Source organism: Microtus pennsylvanicus, chromosome 1, assembly GCF_037038515.1.
Source record: "Microtus pennsylvanicus isolate mMicPen1 chromosome 1, mMicPen1.hap1, whole genome shotgun sequence".
NCBI classification, from domain to species: domain Eukaryota; kingdom Metazoa; phylum Chordata; class Mammalia; order Rodentia; family Cricetidae; genus Microtus; species Microtus pennsylvanicus.
In genome coordinates, this window is record NC_134579.1 from 81,259,970 (window position 1) to 81,281,518 (window position 21,549).

The following is a 21,549-nucleotide window of genomic DNA, read 5'->3' on the forward strand; positions in this document are numbered from 1 at the left end:
ATGACAATTAACACGGCGAACTCACAGCTGCCCACAGTGCAGAGAATAAGCGAGAACAGAAGGCTCATTACTAAATAAACATCTATACCAAACATGCTCTTCCTCAAGGCTCAGGGATCATTGCAGAAGAGAGAGTAGAAAGGGTGAAAAACATCAAGGCTGTGAATGACTACAAAAAGTGCCTTCTGGACACAGCAGGTAGGTACACCTTTGAACTCACAGCAATTGTGGCAATACACACAAGACATGCGAAAGTTGAAGCCACACAAAATCCTAACGTGGAACGGGGACCTGGCCATTAATCCCACCACTAGCCAGGTGCTGCTCTTGGTATCTGAAGGGGGAGAGGGAGTTAGTTTTCTCTATGAGCATGGCCCCTGAAAAGTCAACAAGAGTACAGTGAAGGGCCAGAAATCCAAAAAAGGTTCTCTTGGAAATTTGGATATGTGGATAAAAGTATGCCTATAGCAATATTACTGGGTCAATATCATTCTCCACAGATATTTGCCCTGCTATGTTCATTTCTGTTCTCTTCACAAAATGAAATGGAAACAGCATAAATGTCATCCTTCAGTTGATAAACAGATAATGAAATTGTTGTACATACACAGTAAGGAATAGTATTTAGTTATAAAAGAAAATAAATATTGAAATTTATAGGTAAATGGAAGAGTCTAGAAAATACTTTACTGAGTGAGAAAACCAAGACCCAGAATGAAAAACATTGTAAGTTCTTTCTCATATGTCTTTCCTAGATCCAAATCTTCTTATGTGAATAGACACAGGAAACAGGGAAGTCAAGAGAGACTATGGAGGGCGTCAATAGTGTGGGGCAGAGCAGCTTACAGGTTATTTAAGAGGGAAATTGGAAAACTGGAGGTCTTTAATTACGGAGAGGAAAATATCAATACAGAAAAAAAAGAGGGAGGAGAATACAAGAATAGTAAGGATGTCTAAAAATGCCATAAAGAATCATATTAGTGCCCTCACTCGCCGCTGACGGCCTGCTTCGCCTGGTGCACTCCCGCCTCCGCCCCGCAGAAATGCTTCGACTACCCACAGTCCTTCGCCAGATGAGACCAGTGTTCCGGGCACTGGCTCCTCATCTCACTTGGGCCTATGCCAAAGATGTAAAATTTGGTGCGGATGCTCGAGCCTTAATGCTTCAATTTGTAGACCTTTTAGCCGACGTTGTAGCTGTTACCATGGGGCCAAAGGGAAGAACGGTGATTTGGTTTTTTTGTTTTGTTTTGTTTTTTGTTTTTTGTTTTGGTTTTTCGAGACAGGGTTTCTCTGTGGCTTTGGAGCCTGTCCTGGAACTTGCTCTGTAGACCAGGCTGGTCTCGAACTCACAGAGATCCACCTGTCTCTGCCTCCCGAGTGCTGGGATTAAAGGCGTGCGCCACCATCGCCCGGCAAGAACGGTGATTATTGAGCAGAGCTGGGGAAGTCCCAAAGTAACGAAAGATGGGGTCATTGTTGCAAAGTCAATTGATTTAAAGGACAAATACAAAAACATCGGAGCTAAACTTGTTCAAGATGTTGCCAATAACACGAATGAAGAGGCTGGGGACGGCACTACCACGGCTACCTTTCTGGCACGTTCTATTGCCAAGGAGGACTTGAGAAGATCAGCAAAGGGTCCAACCCAGTAGAAATCTGGAGAGGTGTGATGTTGGCTGCTGATGCTGTAATTGCTGAACTGAAAAAACAATCTAAACCTGTGACAACTCCTGAAGAAATTGCTCAGGTTGCCACAAGTTCTGCAAATGGAGACAAAGACATTTGGAAACATCATTTGTGATGCGATGAAGAAGGCGGGAAGGAAGGGTGTCATCACAGTGAAGGACGGGAAAACCCTGAATGATGAGTTAGAAATTATTGAAGGCATGAAGTTTGACAAAGGATATATTTCCCCATATTTTATTAACACATCAAAAGGTCAGAAATGTGAATTCCAAGACGCCTACGTTCTGTTGAGCGAAAAGAAGATTTCTAGTGTGCAGTTCATCGTACCTGCTCTGGAAATTGCCAATGCTCATCGGAAGCCCTTGGTCATCATTGCTGAGGACGTTGATGGAGAAGCTCTAAGCACACTGGTCTTGAAGAGGCTGAAAGTGGGTCTTCAGGTTGTGGCAGTCAAAGCACCAGGGTTTGGGGACAACAGGAAGAACCAGCTTAAAGATATGGCTATTGCTACTGGTGGTGCGGTATTTGGAGAAGAGGGGTTGAATCTAAACCTTGAAGATGTTCAAGCTCATGACTTAGAAAAAGTTGGAGAGGTCATTGTCACTAAAGATGACGCCATGCTTTTGAAAGGAAAAGGTGACAAGGCTCAAATTGAGAAACGCATTCAGGAGATCATTGAGCAGCTCGACATCACCACTAGTGAATACGAAAAGGAGAAGCTGAATGAGCGGCTTGCAAAACTCTCAGATGGCGTAGCTGTATTGAAGGTTGGAGGAACAAGCAATGTGGAGGTGAACGAGAAGAAAGACAGAGTTACAGATGCGCTCAACGCCACGCAAGCAGCTGTGGAAGAAGGCATCATGCTAGGTGGAGGCTGCGCTCTGCTCCGCTGCATCCCAGCCTTGGATTCCCTAAAGCCTTCCAATGAGGATCAGAAAATAGGTATAGACATTATTAAAAGAGCACTCCAAATTCCCGCGGTGACCATTGCTAAGAATGCGGGTGTTGAAGGGTCTTTGATAGTTGAGAAGATTCTGCAGAGTTCTTCGGAAGTTGGGTATGATGTCATGCTCGGGGAATTTGTGAACATGGTGGAAAAGGGAATCATTGATCCGACAAAGGTCGTAAGAACTGCTTTACTGGATGCTGCTGGGGTGGCCTCCTTGCTGACGACAGCAGAAGCTGTAGTGACCGAAATTCCTAAAGAAGAGAAGGACCCTGGAGTGGGCGCGATGGGGGGAATGGGAGGGGGAATGGGAGGTGGCATGTTCTAATTCCTAGAATAGCGCTTTGCCCTTACCAATGAACTGTGGCAGGAAGCTCAAGGCAGGTTCCTCACCGATACCTTCAGAGAAGCCCCTGAAGGAAATGAAGAGAAGACTGGCTGATCACTATAACCATCAGTTACTGGTTCCCACTGACAATACATAATGGTTTACTGCTGTCACTGTCCATGCATACAGGTAATTTATTTTGTATTTTTGAATAAAGACATTTGTACATTCCTGATACTGGGTGCAAGAGCCATATACCAGTGTCCTGCTTTCAACTTGAGTCACCGAGGCAGGCCTGCTGGTCCGTCCGCTACGGTCAGGACTGTGGCGCTTGTGCCACCAGACGAGAGGTCAGAGGCAGCCTTTCTGTGGAGCGAGATAACTGTACAAAGTAGAGAAGTATCCAATTATGTGACAACCTTTGTGTAATAAAATTTTGTTTAAAGTTCAAAAAAAAGAATCATATTAGTGTAAATCTGCCTTACATTATATACAATACACATGAATGTAAATATAAATATACACATATAAATGAAAATTTCTCACCTGGGCTGGCAATGTGCCCCTCAAGACTGATAGACCATCAGTCACACCTGTAACACCAAGCATGAAAATCCTCTTGAGTTGTTGTTGGTCAAGGCTGTTCATGACACTCTCAAAAGGTTATAGGCTAAAAGTCCCTATTGATGAGGACACCATATCCTGTCCTTCCCATACAGAACCTGGAAGATACAAGGTGAATTTGACCTGAAAGCTCTCTCCCTCCAGACTAGCTTACATGGTACCAGGAGATACTGTGCAAACTTCCAAGGGAGGGAAGCAATCATTAGCCCTACCCATGTACTGATCTAAGGGACACATCTACAACACAGCTCCCATACATAAGGCTCAGGGCTCATAGAGGAAGAAGGGGTGGAAAGACTGTAAGAGTCAGAGGCCATGAAGCTTCCTCTGAGATTATGTCTCCTAGAAATGTCAGAAGGAACTGCAATCATGAAATCTTATCAACACAGTTTCCTGAACATGAACGACACCAGCACACATCCTTCCATGAGAAGGGGAATAATTATGGAGTCCCACGTTCTTACAAAGGACTACAGGCTACTAAGAAATGCTGAGGGCAGGAGAAATAGAGTTCCCCAGGGAAGAGCCCCCAGTTGACTATCCAATAGCAAGCAGTCAGATCTGAAAAAAATATACAGAGAAGCAAAAAGTGTATTATAGAATGCACTGTTTGTATTTATGTATAACAAACAATTCCCATCTTATGAAAGAAAATGAGACCATGATTTAAAAGAGAGCATGGGGTGAATGGGGGTGCTTGAGGGATGTAGAAGATGTGTAATTATTCTTTAGTGTCAAAACTAAAAATAATTATATAGAAATTACAGAAAAAACCATAGCGATAAAACCCTTGGAAGTAGAAAGAAGAGTTGTTAGTCATATTTAAAGAGGTGCAATAGAAGTTCTCAGGGGGCTGGAGAGATGGCTCAGTGGTTAAGAGCATTGCCTGCTCTTCCAAAGGTCCTGAGTTCAATTCCCAGCAACCACATGGTGGCTCACAACCATCTGAAATGAGGTCTGGTGCCCTCTTCTGGCCTGCAGACATACACACATACAGAATATTGTATACATAATAAATAAATGCATATAAAAAAATCCTTGATTACATTAAAAAAAATAGAAGTTCTCAAAAATTCCATCTAAATTTTTCTGATATGAGCCCCTTGGTATAAAAAATGGAAGTCACTGGAAAAAGTGCTGGTGGGTAATGAAGACAGAACCAAGAAAGGAAGCCATGAATCCAGCCCAGATGAGAAACCACCAAGGAAGTGGAGCAGGGAGCTGGGCGGTGGGCGTTGGGTGGACCTATGTGTGAGTGATGTTTATTGCTTGTTTGCTTTTTTTATGTCTGTGAATTTGAGGCTGAAGAAGCCTCTCTGGGATTTCACTATCATCACTCATGGCCTCTCTGCATTACTGGTAAATTCATCTTTTATCAGATATCTTTAATTCTCTGAGTGTATTGCTCTTTGTTTCTGTCCAGTTACCTCTGATGTTTCCTGCACCACCTTTGTTACTGTGTTGTGCTCTTCATAGCCACCTGCTTCCTGCTGGTCTGGAAAGGAAATGACAGTTGTAAAGGTCAACTAGAAAAATCAGTTGTAGTGATTGTTGCCTCACTTGCGTGGCCAGTTGGTGGGGTTGTCCACAATATACAAACCAGAGCCTCTCAGATCTAAGTTGGCCGATTTGATTTAGTTATCATGAGCCCATCCAAAGTTCATTAAAATTATCTACCTATGTTTATATACTGAATTGCATGCGTTATTTTCTCCTAAGCAAGTGATGCGCATGAGTAGAATTTGTAATCTTTGGTGTTTGTGTAACATCTTTCTGGATACCTGTTCCTTTGATTAGAATGCAGTGTTCTTCATCTCTTCTGGTTAGTCCTAGTTTGAAAGCTCTTTCCAGGTATTAGATAGGGATGCCTGCTTCTTTCCTGTTCTCACTTGATTGTTTTTCTTCTGTCCATCTTTTTATACAAACGCAGTGTCTACTTTTAAAATGAATACTTTGGACTGGAGAGATGGCTCAGTGGTTAATAACACTGACTGCTCTTCCAGGGGTTCTGAATTCAATTCCCAGAAACTGCATGGAGGCTTGCAACCAGCTATACTGAGATCTGGTGCCCTCTTCTGGCATGTAGGCATACATGCAGACAGAAAATTGTATACATAATAAATAAAATCTTTTTAAAAATTAATATGTCTTTCTTGTAGACTACGGACAGATGGATGGACTTGGTTCTTAATCATTCAGTCATCATGTGTATTTTAACTGGAAAATTGAGATCATTAATATTTCAAGAGCTTTTGAAAATATATATGATAACGGAGATCATTGTGTTCTTTGGGTATGTTTGTGTTCTCGGTGGTATTTTGGGCTTTAGTAATAAGGCTATGTATTTCTCTCCAAAGTCATAAAGCTATGCTCATTTCTCTCTTCAGACCAAAGTATTGCTTCTGTGTTTTCTTTAGGTTTGCTCTGTTGATTCTAAACTGTTTGGGATTGTTTATATTGTGGAGTCCATTTTTTCTTCTTCTTCAACTATAGCAGGTAGTTTTCTTGCCATTTCAGTCTATGTTGATCTTCATTGTCTTTTATGACTTGGGACGTGCTGCTTTGATGTGGGAATCTCCTCTGTATGCCACGAATACCATTGGTTAATAAAGAAACTGGCTTGGTCTGATAGGGTAGAATAGAACTAGGTTGGGAAAACTAAACTGAATTCTGGGAGAAAGAAGGCTAACTCAAGAGAGAAGCCACGTAGCCCTGCCAGAGACAGATGCTGGAACATTACCGGGTAAGCCACAGCCTTGTGGCAATACACAGATTAATGGAGATGTGTTCATTTAAGATATGCATTAGCCTGAAATACACTTAAGCCATTGGCCAAGGAGTATTGCAAATAATATGGTTTCTGTGTGGTTATTTCGGGGATGAGCAGCAGGGACCTAACTAGGGGCCTCTTACAACACTGCTTTATACTTCCAGGTCTTTCAAAGTTTCCACTAAGATATCAGTTGTTATTCTGATGGGGTTCTCTTGCAGCTTTCAACAAATCCTTTTTCTATATATTAGTTCTTTAGTTGTCATATGTTCTGGGATTTTCTCCTCTGGGTTTCTCTATATGGTGTTCGGTGTGCATCTTATACCCATATGGCTGTGCTTTTCCATAGTTTATGGATGTTTTATTCCATGATCTTGATGAAGATTTGGGTCTATGACATTGACTATTAATTCTTCTCTTCTCCATCATCTATGTCTATAATTCAAAGCTTTCTTTTATTTGTAGTTTGACATGTACCCTGCTTGTTCTTGTACTGTATGTGCTGTGGATTTTTGTTTGTTTGTTTTCTATATTCCTTGCTTACTTGGTCTAGATTCTCTGTTTCATCTTGAAATCCTGATCGTCTGTCTTCTGCTTGGTACATTCAACTCTAAGACTTTCTTTTGGTTTCTCTGCTTTGGTTTTCTACTTCAGTTTTCAAATTGCATCTGCATCTCTGCTTGAGTCCTCTTCAACATTTCTCTGTGTTTACTGATTTTGTGTTTATGTCCTGAGCTGTCTCCATCATTTCCATTAGCTGTATGTATGTATTTGGTATTGCTCAGTCATTTATTCTATTGATATTCTTTCTCCTTCATTTCATTGAGCTGTTTGTTTATCTCCTTTTTAAACTCAGTGAATTTTTGATGAAGTTTATTATTATTCATTTAAATTTTGTGTCCTCGAGTTTTCTAGATAGTTTTCACTGGCAACCTTTATTTATTTATTTATTATTGATTTTTTTGAGCTCTACATTTTTCTCTCCTCCCCTGCCTGCCTCTCCCCCTTTTAACCCTCCCCCAAGGACCCCATGCTCACAATTTACTCAGAAGATCTTGTCTTTTTCCACTTCCCATGTAGATGAGATCTATGTAAGTCTCTCTTAGTGTCCTCATTGTTGTCTAGGTGCTCTGGGAATATGGTATATAGGCTGGTTTTCTTTGATTTATGTTTAAAAACCACCTATGTGTGAGTACATGTGATAATTGTCTTTCTGTTTCTGGGTTACCTCACTCAAAATAATGTTTTCTAGCTCCATCCATTTTCCTGCAAAATTCAAGCTGTCATTATTTTTTTCTGCTATGTAGTACTCCATTGTGTAAATGTACCACATTTTCCTTTTTATTTAGTTTTTCTAGACATAGTTTCTCTTTGTAGCTCTGGCTGTCCTGGAATTCTCTCTGTATACCAGACTGGCCACAAACTCACAGAGATCCACCTGCCTCTGCTTTCCAAATGCAAAGGACACTGTCATTAACACAAAAAGGCAACTTACAGAATGGGAGAAGATCTTCACCAACCTTGCATTAAATAAAGGTCTGATCTCCAAATTATATAAAGAACTCAAGAAACTAGACTTTAAAATTCTAATTAACCCAATTAAAGAATGGGGCACTAAACTGAACAGAGAATTCTCAAAAGAAGAAGTTCAAATGGCCAAAAGACACTTAAGGTCATGCTCAACCTCCTCAGCCATCAGGGAAATGCAAATCAAAACAACTTTGAGATACCATCTTACACCTGTCAGAATGGCTAAAATAAAAAACACCAATGATAGCCTTTGCTGGAGAGGATGTGGAGTAAGGGGAACACTCATCCATTGCTGGTGGGAATGCAATCTTGTGCAACCACTTTGGAAATCAGTGTGGCGGTTTCTCAGGAAATTTGGTATCAACCTAACCCAGGATCCAGCAATACCATTCCTGGGAATATACCCAAGAGATGCCCTATCATATTACAAAAGCATTTGTTCAACTATATTCATAGCAGCATTATTTGTAATAGCCAGAACCTGGAAACAACCTAGATGCCCCTCAATGGAAGAATGGATAAAGAAAGTGTGGAATGTATAGACATTAGAGTACTACTCAGCGGTAAAAAACACTGACATCTTGAATTTTGCATGCAAATGGATGGAAATAGAAAACACTATCCTGAGTGAGGTAACACAGACTCAAAAAGATGAATATGCTATGTACTCACTCATTAGTGGATTCTAGCCATAAATAAAGGATATTGAGCCTATAATTTATGATCCTAGAGACTAAATAGGAAGGTGAACCCAAAGAAAAACATGTAGTTATCCTCCTGGATATTGGAAGTAGACTAGATTGCCGGGCAAAAACTGGGAACTTGGGGGTGGGGGTAGGGTGGGGGTAAGGGAAAATGGGGAGAGAGAAGTGAGAAGGGGAGGATGGGGAGAGCTTGGGGTAAAGGGATGGTTGGGATGGAGGAAGTGTGGATATGGGAGCAGGGAAGTATATATCTTAATTAAGGGAGCCATTTTAGGGTTAGCAAGAGACTGGACTCTAAAGGGGTTCCCACGTGTCCAAGGAGATGTCCCCAGCTCGTTCCTTGAGCAGCTGAGGGGGGAACGCATGAACTGGCCCTATCCTATAGCCACACTGATGAATATCTTGCATATCACCATAGAATCTTTATCTGGCAATGGATGAAGCTAGAGACAGAGACTCACATTGGAGCACTGGACTGAGCTCCCAAGGTCCAAATGAGGAGCAGAAGGAGAGAGAACATGAGCAAGGAAGTCAGGATGGCGAGGGGTGCACCCACCCACTGTGACGGTGGGGCTGATCTAATGGGAACTCACCAAGGCCAGCTGGACTGGGACTGATGGAGCATGTGATCAAACCGGACTCTCTGAATGTGGCTGACAAGGAGGGCTGACTGAGAAGCCAAGGACAATGGCACTGGAAATGGGAGGCTGGGAGGTGGAAATTTTTTTTTCAATAAAAAAAAATAAAACATAAAGTAAAATAAATGTGTGTGTGTGTGTGTGTGTGTGTGTTTGTGTGCATGTGTGTGTGTAAGAACAGTTAATGAAAAAAGAGACTGTAATTTGAAACTGGGTATCTGGGAACATTTAGAAGAAGGAGGTGAAATTGGGAACTTTTGTAATTATACCACACTCTCAAAATAAGAACAGAAACAAGAATTTAAAACAACACCACTAACAAAAGCCAAACGTTTGATTATAGTGTAAAACTCTAGGACAACTCTGAGGCCATTTCTGAGGCCTCTTACTCTCAGTGCTTTCTCCTCTCCCCTGGGAACCTAACCACTACACATGCATGTACTGGAATGTTGGGGACTTTCCATCTCCCTGTGTTTTTGTGGATGTTCTCTAAATAGAGCTCTGTTCCTGGAATTGGGGCAAAATAACCCCCAGATGTTTTGACTCAGTCCCTGAAAAGGGGGTCAAAGTAATTCTCAGATGTTCCCTCTTACCTCGCCTGATCTGGCAACCGCTCTCCAGCCTGGCTCAGATCAATTATTGTTAGTAGCCCTTTGAATAAGCCAATCCTAATAGTTGAAAAACAACCCCCAAACTTCCCCCTTTGTTTCTATGGCTTTTTACTTTAAAAGTAGCTTGTGACAGTCATTTGGGGTCTTTTGGCTTCTTGAATGCTGAAGGACCTTGTCACGACAGAATTAAATCCTCTTGCTTTTACATCAATTGCAGTGTGAGAGTGGTCTCTTGGGGCAACTCCTCCTTCGTAATTGGACTTCAGGGTCCAAGAATAGGTTGATATAATTGAGATGTCATTCTATCAATATCAACTGTAACATACTTTCTGTCTTGCCTCAAAACAAAACAAAAACTTCATCACTATCACCAGATGTCTTAGTTTGGATTTCTATTGCTGCTACTAAACATCATGACCAAAGAAATCTGGGGAGGAAAATGTTTATTTGACTTACACTTTCAACACTGTTCATTATCAAATGAAGTCAAACAGAGCAGGGTACTGGAGTCAGGAGCTGATGCAGAAGCCAAGGAAGAGTGGTGCTTACTGACTTGCTCATTATGGCTTCCTCAGCCTTCTTTCTTATAGAACCCAGGACCACCACCCAAAATGGGCTGGGCTCTAGACAGCGACTTCTGATTCTGCTCCTAAAGCCTTCGATGTTTCAGGTGTGACCATGGATTCAGGCTTTTAAGAAAAGGATGTGTCCTTTCCTATGCACCCTCTAACTAACCCAAAGGAGTCACAGTAGCCCACGAAGTTTAATATTAAGTATTTACATAATTTTTCTGGGAAGGATGATTTTAATGACAAGAGTCTTGGAGAAATGCTAATAAATCAGCGATATCAGGAGTTAATAGGAACAGTCTAGAGATGGGGGTGAAGTAGAATCAGAAGCCCTCGGTTCTCTCAATGCTAATAACTGTGCCAAACCCCAAGAACTTAAGGGAGAAGGACATGAACACAAGGGATAAATAGTGCCAGCTATTAAGAGTAAGTTTTCAAGTTATGTTGCTTATAGAATAAAAGGAAAAAAAAAACTGGCATATCCCCAGAGGAGTTGGAGTAGCACAGATTGTAGGATGGATTGATCCAGCTTCAGTGGTGAGTTGGTTGTGAGAATTTAGACCTTACCAGATGGAAATATTAATCACTAGAGACAAAAATGTCTCTCACTCTGCATGACGCTGTAACTGCAAATGCTGTCAGTTGGGCAAACGGTTCTACCTGTAGGTGTGCAGAGTTAGAAAACTCCCTTTGTGGCTTGCAACACTGCATATGCCTCTAGTTTTAGAGCTATAGATCAAGTAGGTAATGGTTATGGGTGGAAAAGTTGGGGGATGGAAGGGGAAAGAAGCAAAGAAACAAACTGGTAATTGTAAGTATTTTTAGAACTAAAGGAAACAAAACTTATTGTAAAACTGTCCAACCAAACCATTGAAATTGTATAAATAAAAACGGCCTAGGCTATTCAGGGCCACTTGTTTGAACAACAGTGCCAACTTTATACATTATCCCAGGCCATTGAACCTACCTGGAGCGAGGCTTCCAGCAACTGTACTTCCTCTTTACTGGGATTTTTTTTAGTTATGCAAAATCTTTTTAGTTTTATGAAGTTTCATTTGTCCATTATTGGCTTGAACAAATGGAGTCCATTTGGAAAGTCCTTTCCTACACCGATAGCAAGGGGGTTCTGCCAAGTATACTTTAATTTCCTTCTTTTCTCTTAGTGCCCCAGCAAGTACTTTGAGCACAATGTTGAAAAGGATGCAGAGAGTAGATGTCCCTGTCTGCTCACTGCAGTGGGATTGCTTCAAGCTTTTCTCTTTTCAGGATGATATTGTTTGTCATACATATCTTTTATTATGTTGGTGCATATCCCCGACAGACCTCCATTTTCTAGGACCTTTATTGTGAAAGTATGGTTTACTTCCCCTCCCCCATGTCTATGGAGATGATCGTGTAATTTTTGTCCTGAAGTCTGTTTATATAGCCCATTACACTAATTGACTTTGTATGTTGAACCACCCATGCATTTTAGGGGTAAAGCCAATGGGTCATGGTGTATATATACTCTTATGACTTTTGTATTCTCACCAGATATGCCTGTACCACACCCATAAACAAAGAACTTCAGATAACAAATACCAGCTGAGAGAGGACAAATTAACCTCTCACATAGAAGAGACCCATATTGGTGATCTGATACACAATAGTAAGCTCTAAAAACACAAACACACAATAACAACAATACATTCAGCACTTGTATTTATATATTTGTGCACATAATATATATGAAATGATAATGAAAATCAATGAAATATAGACTATAAAATTGAGAATGAGGTGTATGGCATGTGTTGAAGGGAGGGTCTTTGAACGAAGCTGGTGGAAGAAAAGGAAAAGGGAAAGGGATATAATTCTAGTTTAGTTAAAATCTGACTCTGAACATTAACAAATTCAGAAAAATTGAAATAATTCTATGTATCTTTTCTGACCACAATGTAATAAACTTACATCAATAACAAAAGAATTCCTAGTAATCAAACAAACTCATAAATATTGAAGAACATGATGATGAATAAGTCATAGAAGAAATATATAGAGAAATATAAAGATTCCTGGAACTAAAATAAAATGAAACCAGCACAAGAAAACCTCTGGGCTCATATAACACAATTAAATAAAGTCTCCTCCACAGCTAAGATTGAATATGTGTTGCTTGCATGAAAATGGGTAGAACTGGAGGTCACTGTGTTAAGTGAACCCATAAAGACTTGTATCCTATGTTTTCTTTAAGATGAGGAAAATACATGAAAATGCAATGGGGTGTTCCAGGAAAGATGAAAAGAAGAGTGAGGGGTAAGAAAGAGTCACAGAAGTGAATACAATAAAAATACATTGTATTCATGTATGGAAATGTCAAAACAACTCATTTTGTACAATTAATATGCAATGATAAAAGGAAAAAATAGAAAACCTCTGGGGCACAAAAACAGCCCTGAGAGGGAAGCATAACAGGATGTTCCATTATTAAAAAATACTGACACAAATAAATAACTTAATGATGCAACCCAAGAATTTGCAAAAAGAAGAACAAACCAAATCCAAATACAGTAGACCAGAAAAAAAAGCAAAAATAATATGGAAAAGTCAGGAAATACAAGAGAAGATAATACAAAGAATCAACAAATCTAAAATCTGGCTCTCTTAAATGGTAAATTGAATCAGTAGAACTTTGACATACTGTGATTTCATTTAGTTCCATGAATCTAATGTTAGTCTTCATAGTTGTGTAAGATTTCTTTAAATATTTTCAACAGTGATGATTTAAGGTGATAAATTTCTTGTGTTTCTGAATATTGTCAATGTCTTGATTGATTTGAAGGATAATAGTTTCCATCCCATTAATTTCCATGCCACACTCCTCACTTGTTTTAGCTTTGTGACTATAATGAAAAAGGCTGAGTGTTTCCTCTTCCAGACTATTATAATATTGGAATTGTTTTGTAATGGGGACAATGAGGTCAAGGACTTTTGTGATCATAACTTGGTCAAAAAATCATGAGTCACCCCTTTGTTTTAGAAAAGAATGATAAGATTCATGGATATATTAACAGTTGTATACCCAAACAAAGTCAAGGCTTTGAAGGACTCATGAGGCCTATTACTTCCATGATTCACTCATCAGAAGAGAGACAAAAGAAACATGAAGCAAACATTTGGCCAAAGTGATGTCATGGTCTTAGTAGGTTATATTTTGGAAGGTAGACAAGCAGATAGAGATGGATAAACCAAGTGTGATTCCCATGACACTTAATCAGGTGTCTTGGGAACAGAGACTCCACAAGAAAAACTTATTTCTAAGAAGAGCAAAGTCCCCTAGGAAAATGATGTAATCAGGATTGGAGATGGCAAGAGGGAATGGTAGATATAATATGCAGGTACAGAGAATTTTAAATATCTCCCTAACCTTTGCCTCCACATTTCAACCTTGCTGTGGACAGAGCATTTCTGTTCTCTTTAGCATATTCACCTAATTTGGAAATTAATACATGACCCCTCCCTGCCATAGTAAAACTATCTCCAGTTCTTATTTTCTGCCATCAGGGAGAAAATTAGATTTCTAATCAGTGTCTTCCCATCCAGAAGCCCTATCCAGGTGAGTCTGCGGTCTCAGCAGTTGTGACAGAAATGAGACAGAGATCAAAAGCAAGAACACATAGAGTGACTTATCCAGAAGGCTGCAGTTGTCAGCAGCCACTTAAAACTTGTCTGATTAATCCACTGATGCAGTCATCTGAAGAAAAAGGACTTTTCTCCATGTGGAACCTCTACCTAAGAGTCTTTATAGTCAATTTGCTGGATAGAGAAGCATCCTATGAGCTGTGGAGGAACACAGGGAAATGAGGATGCTCCTTATTTCTGAGATGAAACATCAGTTTGATTAGCTTATACTAAACTTATGCCATGAGTCTTCCTGAGTAGTTTTTACTTTTGGCTTTTTCTGTTTCATTAAATGGTTCTCTCTTCATACTAACGAGTTTTTGCAGCATTGTATATAATTTTGTTCCTCAAATCTATATGTAGGTTTTTTTTTAAAAGTGTTCTTTCAAAATGTATGGTTTGTTTGCACACAGTTTTTGTTTTGACCTTTTGTAGTATGTTAGCTAGAGGACTGGTATCATCTTACTCTAGACTGATAGCCATATATTTAAGTTTCTATAACAAGCATTCCCTATTGAAATCACATGACTACAGGCAACCCTAAACAGCCTCAGAAGGTTGTATTTATACATCTATCTATATATGGATATCATTACCTCTCTCTCTCTCCCTCCATATATATATGAAGGATTAGAAGGAGGAAAAACAAGACACAAAGTGATATTTTTATAATTTTTAAAAATTGAAAAGATAGGCTATATAGCTGAGTTTAAATAACACATTAGCATGTTTTGTATTTCTAAATGTACTGAGACTTAATTTCCAATTAATTAAAACAGCTACTGAGTATGTATTATGTACCACAATGTTAAAGAAACATTATAATATTTATTTATTATTAGGTCACTTCCAATTAAGTTATGAATTTCTCTTGGAAACATTTGTTGATTTTCTGTTTTATTTGTTTAATCCAAATGTTTTAACATGAATTAGTTAAATCTGACATTATTTTTGTGCCACTATTTTGTTACATAATATCTTTTTTTAAAACCCTTACACCAAATCATGCAAATGTGTTTGGCAACTGCGAATATTGAAATGAGAATAAAATAGAATACTTCTCATTTGAATCTTTAATTACAACTTCAATACAAAGTAGACTCTAGTAAATGTGCATAGAGTCTGATGTCCTCAGGGAACATGCACATCCCGCACTTTGTTTAGTGTAAAAGGTAGAGCAGTGCTGGTAGGTACAGGACTTAATATAATATAGTAAATATAACAGCATTTGTTTATAGAATTTGAAGATAGCAGCCACAGTTACAGTGCTCCTGTGCTATTTATTCTAACAGATAAATTGTGAAAACCCAGAGTAAGACAGAAAATATACTCTATGGGATGATGGATGTCTAACCTGCTATTGTTCACTTGCTAAATTATTGGTATTTGTCTTTCTATATCTGGTGCATGCCACAGAACTAGACACACTGATGTTTCCCTGTGAATCCTACAACATTTTTATCACAAAATTGAGGATATCAGAATTTTCAGAGGCCAACAAATAAGAACTGAGGGAGATGGAAACGTGAATAGTAAGACAGGAGGTCACATCGAGACATGAAGGAGATTGTGCCCTACTTAGTGCACCGCAATGACTGTAGCTAATGTGCCACAAACTTTACAGTATGTAGAGGAGAATATTTGGAATGCTTGAAACACAGGAATTCATGATGGTAGACATAGAGATTATCTAGACTTGGTTATTATGTCACGTATAGATGTATACAGCACTATAAATATATTGTATAATTCAACATATCCAATTATTATGTCTAAGTTAAAATTTAAATTACCTTGTATGTAGCAGAAAATTTTTTTTAGACTTTATATGTGCTGTTCTCTTCCCTTTGCATTTTGTGACCAAATGGAAGCTCAGTCTGTGAGGATGTGAGCACCAAAGTGATGAAACAGGTTTTCTTCTGAGTACTTCACTTTGATGGTTTATTGTTCTTATGATGCCTCGAGGGATATGACTGGGTTTGAAGTGCAGTCAGAATCAAGAAAGCTTTTCTTCCTTTCTGTCTCTCAGGAAGCACTGGAGATAATTAGACAATATTATCCCTGGAGACATTTTTAAAAATAAAATCTGTATCTGTCTTTGCTCATGAAGCTAATGCATTATATTTAATTAATCACTGGGTAGAAAATGATCACAGTAAAATATACTCTCAAGGGTATAAGTGGAGCATGGCCCATATTAAAGTGTATTTCCCAACTATAACATTCATCGGAAACATTTGTATTCCAAGTCTTCTTGGGTACAGGCTTAGAGTAAGAGAGCAGTTGCAAGTGAATTATACCAGAGACTGCCCCAAAAAGATCCACACTCGGACACAAAACAGGAGCTACCGTATGCGTGCTATAGTACAAACTGTAGTTTTTCTGTTTAACATTGCATGGTGTTATAGATAATAATGTAATTCCATCAGGTTACTTTTCCCTTTTTTTGTCATACTAGCTACATGGAGTTGGAAAATGACACACAAACTTTGAAATTTACTCTCCTGGGAATTTCAGAGGATCCGCTATGGCAACCATTCCTTTTCGGACTGTTTTTGTTCATGTACCTGGCCACTCTGCTTGGGAACCTGCTCATTATCATTGCCACAGTTACAGATTCCAGTCTACACACGCCCATGTACTTTTTCCTCTCTAACCTGTCCTTTGCTGACATTTGTTTTACCTCTGTTAGCATCCCCAAGATGCTAGTGAATATCCAGACACAGAACAAGGAGATTACATATGAAGGCTGTATTGCTCAGGTGTACTTTTTCATCCTGTTTGGAATTTTGGACAACTTTCTTCTAGCTGTGATGGCCTATGACCGATACGTGGCAATCTGTCACCCTCTGCACTATACAGTCATCATGAATCGCCATCTCTGTGGGTTGTTGGTTCTTGGGTCCTGGATCACAACAGTCTTGAATTCCTTGCTACAGAGTTCAATGGCATTGCGGCTGTCTTTCTGTACTGACTTGAAAATTCCCCACTTTCTTTGTGAACTTTATCAACTGGTTCAACTTGCCTGTAATGACACTTTCCCTAATGACATGGTGATGTTCTTTGGAGCTGTACTTGTGGGTGGTGGTCCTCTGGTTGGCATCCTTTACTCATATTCTAAGATAGTTTCCTCCATCCGTGCAATCTCATCAGCACAGGGGAAGTACAAAGCATTTGTCACCTGTGCATCTCATCTCTCAGTTGTTTCATTGTTCTACTCTACACTCTTGGGTGTGTACTTTAGTTCTTTTGTTACCCAAAACTCACAGTCAACTGCACGAGCATCTGTGATGTACAGTGTGGTCACCCCCATGCTGAACCCTTTCATCTACAGTCTGAGGAATAAGGATCTGATGGGAGCTCTCAGAAGATTCTTCAGAAGGAAGCCATGAAGGAGACATTCATCACATAGTGCATTATGTCTGGACAGCGAATACTGGCATCACAACTCCAATCAAATAACTCCAGCTAATTTCCTCTTTCAACTTTTCCCCTAGGGTTTTGATTTCTTTTGATGACCTTACTCACCTGTAGAATTGTTAGCAAGCTTTTTCTTCTCTGTTGTATCATGTATCATGTCAGAGGCCACCTGTAGATTCTCATCTATTTTACATAGCCATGACTTGTGCTGGTATTTTGGAATAAATTGAACAAAGACTGATGAGGTCTTTGATATGATTTTACTATAGAAGATATTCTGTGACTGGTTTTTACCACTTTTCTGTTCACCTTTCTATATTGCTGCCTTAACACTTCTTACAGTGTAGACTTCGATGTTGTTGCTTTTATATTTGTTTAAGAGCCTAATACTGATTAGGTTGCTGTGTCTATGTTCAATTTTATGTTCATAAAGCCCATTCTATTCCTTGGTATACAATAGTAGCGAAATATTCTTATAAAACATACATTGGTGTGTACTGGTACCATTGCCTGCCATGAAACCTGTTCTAACGACATGCTGATGTACTTCCCAGCTGTGCTCACCCCTTTGTTAGCATCCTCACTCTTTTTCTAAGGTAGCTTCATTGCTCCTAAAACCTTTTTACAGGAATATAAATTTGCAACATTAATTGTCTTAAGGTGGTTTCCAAGTCAGATAAGATCTTCTATATGTAAATATTTAATCATACATTAAAATCACAATAATATACTTTGTGATGTGGGATATCTTTCTGTATATGTGTTGTTTTTATTGGTTAATGAATAAAGTTGCTCTGACTGATGGCAGGGCTGAATATAGCCAGAGTGGAAGGGAGAGAGAGAGAGAGAGAGAGAGAGAGAGAGAGAGAGAGAGAGAGAGAGAGAGAGAGGGCACAGTCTGGGAGACACCATGTAGCTGCCTTAGAAGCAAGAGGTAACAAACTACAAGCCTCGTGGTAAAATACAAAATTATAGAAACAGGTCTCTGTCTCAGCACCGGACAGAAATCTCAAGGTCCTAATCAGGAGCAGAAGGAGAGAGAGCACGAGCAAGGAACTCAGGACCGCGAGGGGTGCACCCACTCACTGAGAGAATGTGGATGTTCTATCGGGAACTCACCAAGGCCAGCTGGCCCGGGTCTGAAAAAGCCTGGGATAAAACCGGACTCGCTGAACATAACAGACAATGAGGACTACTGAGAACTCAAGAACAATGGCAATGGGTTTTTGATCCACTGCACGTACTGGCTTTGTGGAAGCCTGGGCAGTTTGGATGCTCACCTTACTAGATCTGGATGGAGGTGGGTGGTCCTTGGACTTCCCACAGGGCAGGGAACCCTGATTGCTCTTTGGACTGACGAGGGAGGGGGACTTGATTGGGGGAGGGGGAGGGAAATGGGAGGCTGTGGCGGGGAAGAGCCAGAAATCTTTAATAAATAAATAAATATAGAAATGGGTTAATTTAAGATGTAAGAGCTATCTAGAAATATGCCTGAGCTGTTGACCATACAGTGTTGTAATTAATATAATTTCTGTGTGATTATTCAGGTCTGGGCACCCGGGAAACAAACATGCAGTTTCTGTTTGCAACTTTTTATGAAATATACAATTTATGATGTATGTCTCTTTGTTTCAATGCCAAGCCACAGTGTCCAAACCTAAATCATTTATTAAATGGCCTTAATTATCAGATATGTGTGAAATGGCTTCATTTGCTTTTCTTCTGAAAAATTTCGAGTGCTGGACCGAAGGGATGCTTCAGGGATTAAGATCACTGGCCATTCTTCCAGAGGGTCTGGTTCAATTTACAGTAAAAAAAAAGTAAAAAAAGAAAGGTAGATAACAACCATCTGTAACTAAAGCTTCCGAGGGCTCTGACACCCTCTATGGACTACATGGGCAATGTGCTCACATGGGGTGTGTGTGTGTGTGTGTGTGTGTGTGTGTGTGTGTGTAGGCAGGAATACACTTCAACACACAAAATAAAAACATGCAAATCTTTAAAACCATTCCAGACCTTCCTATAAATTTCTTCCATAACCCTATAGCAAGAACACTACCCTTTAAATATCTGCTCATGAACATTAATGTTCTGTGAGCGAAAACATATTTAAGTATTGTTTTCATTTTCTCATGTTCTGAAATCTCTTCAATGCACATAGGAAGGATGTCTTGTGTAAGAACTGTAGTCTTAAGTACACTCACTTCTAAGAAAGAGGCTGGACAGAAGGTATCACTTCATAAATAACCTGTCCTTTCAACTGCAGAACAGTTAGAAGAGAAATCAAACAATGGCCAATTAAAAATAATTACCCTAATGCCAGCTGTGGTTCCCTGCATTTTAATCCCGGCACTCAGGAGGCAGAGGCAGGGGGCTCTCTGAGTTTGAGCTCTGCCTGATCTACAGAGTGAGTTCCAGGACAGCCAGGTATAGACAGTGAAACCCTGTCTCAAAAACAAAAACAACAAGCAAACAAAACCAAAAAGAGTTATGTGTAATAAATGTGAACAACTTGATAATTGTTAATACTACCTTTAAATATCAGAGCAAATGTCAAATGTAAGGTGCAATGCGTTGTTCTGAACATTTTCATTGCTGTTTGCATTTGTTAATTGTAGTTGTCAGTCATCTCCAAATAAATGGTTGAAAATAATGTGCTTCTATTTTCTTACGTAGATATGCATACTGGGAGTCTTTTGAACCTTCCTCGTCTTTGTGTTGACTGTAGTCAGGTCTGAGTCTGAACTTGCTCTGTTAATCTTAGTTGGAATCATTTGGATTTGAGGGCTTGCCTGGATCTAGGCTGGCTGGCGATGGTCTAGGTCAGGCTATCTGATATCTGCTCGGCACATAGTTTGAGCCTATAGCAGGTAGCCTGCTGGTACATCCCACATTATAACAGAGAACAGTAGATCCCCACAGAGGTCCCTTGAATTACATCATAACTTTCAGTGTATGCTTGAAAAGATCAAGGATGAATAAATCGACATGCATGAGGACATCTCTAACAATGGCTCAATGCAAGTATCATTTTCAATTCAGAACATTCTTACACAGACATTTTAGTCTAAAATTTGAGGGATTATTTCCTCACGTTCACCTGCAGTGACTGAATCAATTCTTGAATAAGGCAGTGATAGTCAAACTCTGTGTATAGTGACATGCTATCGAAGCTGCATGGCATAGAGTCCCATGTGAGATCCAAATATTCCCTTTCTGCTCCTTAATTCTAGCTCAGTGTTCTTTGAAGGAGCAGCAAAGATTCTTTTGACATTCTAAGCACTGGGCCCCTGACATTTCTCACATATTGATTAGCAGAGTCATTGAAATTTAGTCACTGATATCATCTTAACTTCACTCTTTATTAATGTATATTAGTTATATAAAAATGACAATTTCATCATGACATCTTCATATGTGTGCACAAAGCACTTTGTCACCCATCCTATGCTAATGGCCCAGGATAGTCAGTATGTGATGGAGACAGGATTGTGGGGAAAGATGGATTTTACTTGCAGGGATTCTTGGGATAATGACATGAAACTGTGTGTGACAAGGTCTCTAAGCACAAAACTTCAGATTCTCTACAGTGTAGGCATGGATCCCCGCACAAGTTCGTTCTGTCCCAGCTTCACTTTCCTTCCTCTGACTCAAGTCTCAATTTTCATAATATTGACTTTACTTGCCTGTACCTGATATTTACTCCACAGTCCTGCTCCTGTGTGGCTTCTTATGATTTCCCTGGTGTTCACAATATCTTATCATCCTCATGTTTGTTAAAATATAATATTCAGTAGATGTGAAGACTATTCTAAAATTCCAAAAGTCTGAAGAAATAGTTTTATAACTTTTCATGCAGAAACACAAAAGCCAGTAAACACAGAAACCCAAAGACACGCTGAAATACACAGGGCAGTGCATACAAGAAACATGTAGACACAAGCTGGCAAACACATTAACCCTGAACAGGAAGACTGGAGATCTTTGGGGAAGACAATGTTTGCTTATGCAAGCTTTCCATCTTTGTTCATGCATGCATGCATTTGTATATGTGCATATG

General features: G+C 39.6%; 1 protein-coding gene and 1 pseudogene across 1 annotated transcript; both read left to right on the forward strand.

Moving 5' to 3' along the window:
* Window positions 1–1,004: 1,004 nt before the first annotated feature.
* On the forward strand, window positions 1,005–3,143 carry LOC142848719 (60 kDa heat shock protein, mitochondrial-like; annotated as a pseudogene).
* Window positions 3,144–16,531: 13,388 nt separating this feature from the next.
* LOC142839961 (olfactory receptor 7A40-like) lies at window positions 16,532–17,461 on the forward strand. The gene has a single exon (XM_075956408.1). The coding sequence runs from the start codon at window positions 16,532–16,534 to the stop codon at window positions 17,459–17,461; it is 930 nt and encodes a 309-aa protein (XP_075812523.1).
* Window positions 17,462–21,549: the final 4,088 nt, after the last annotated feature.

Excerpts from the sequence above, each read along its gene's own strand:
- LOC142839961 (XM_075956408.1), top strand. The coding sequence starts at position 16,532 with ATGGAGTTGGAAAATGACACACAAACTTTGAAATTTACTCTCCTGGGA.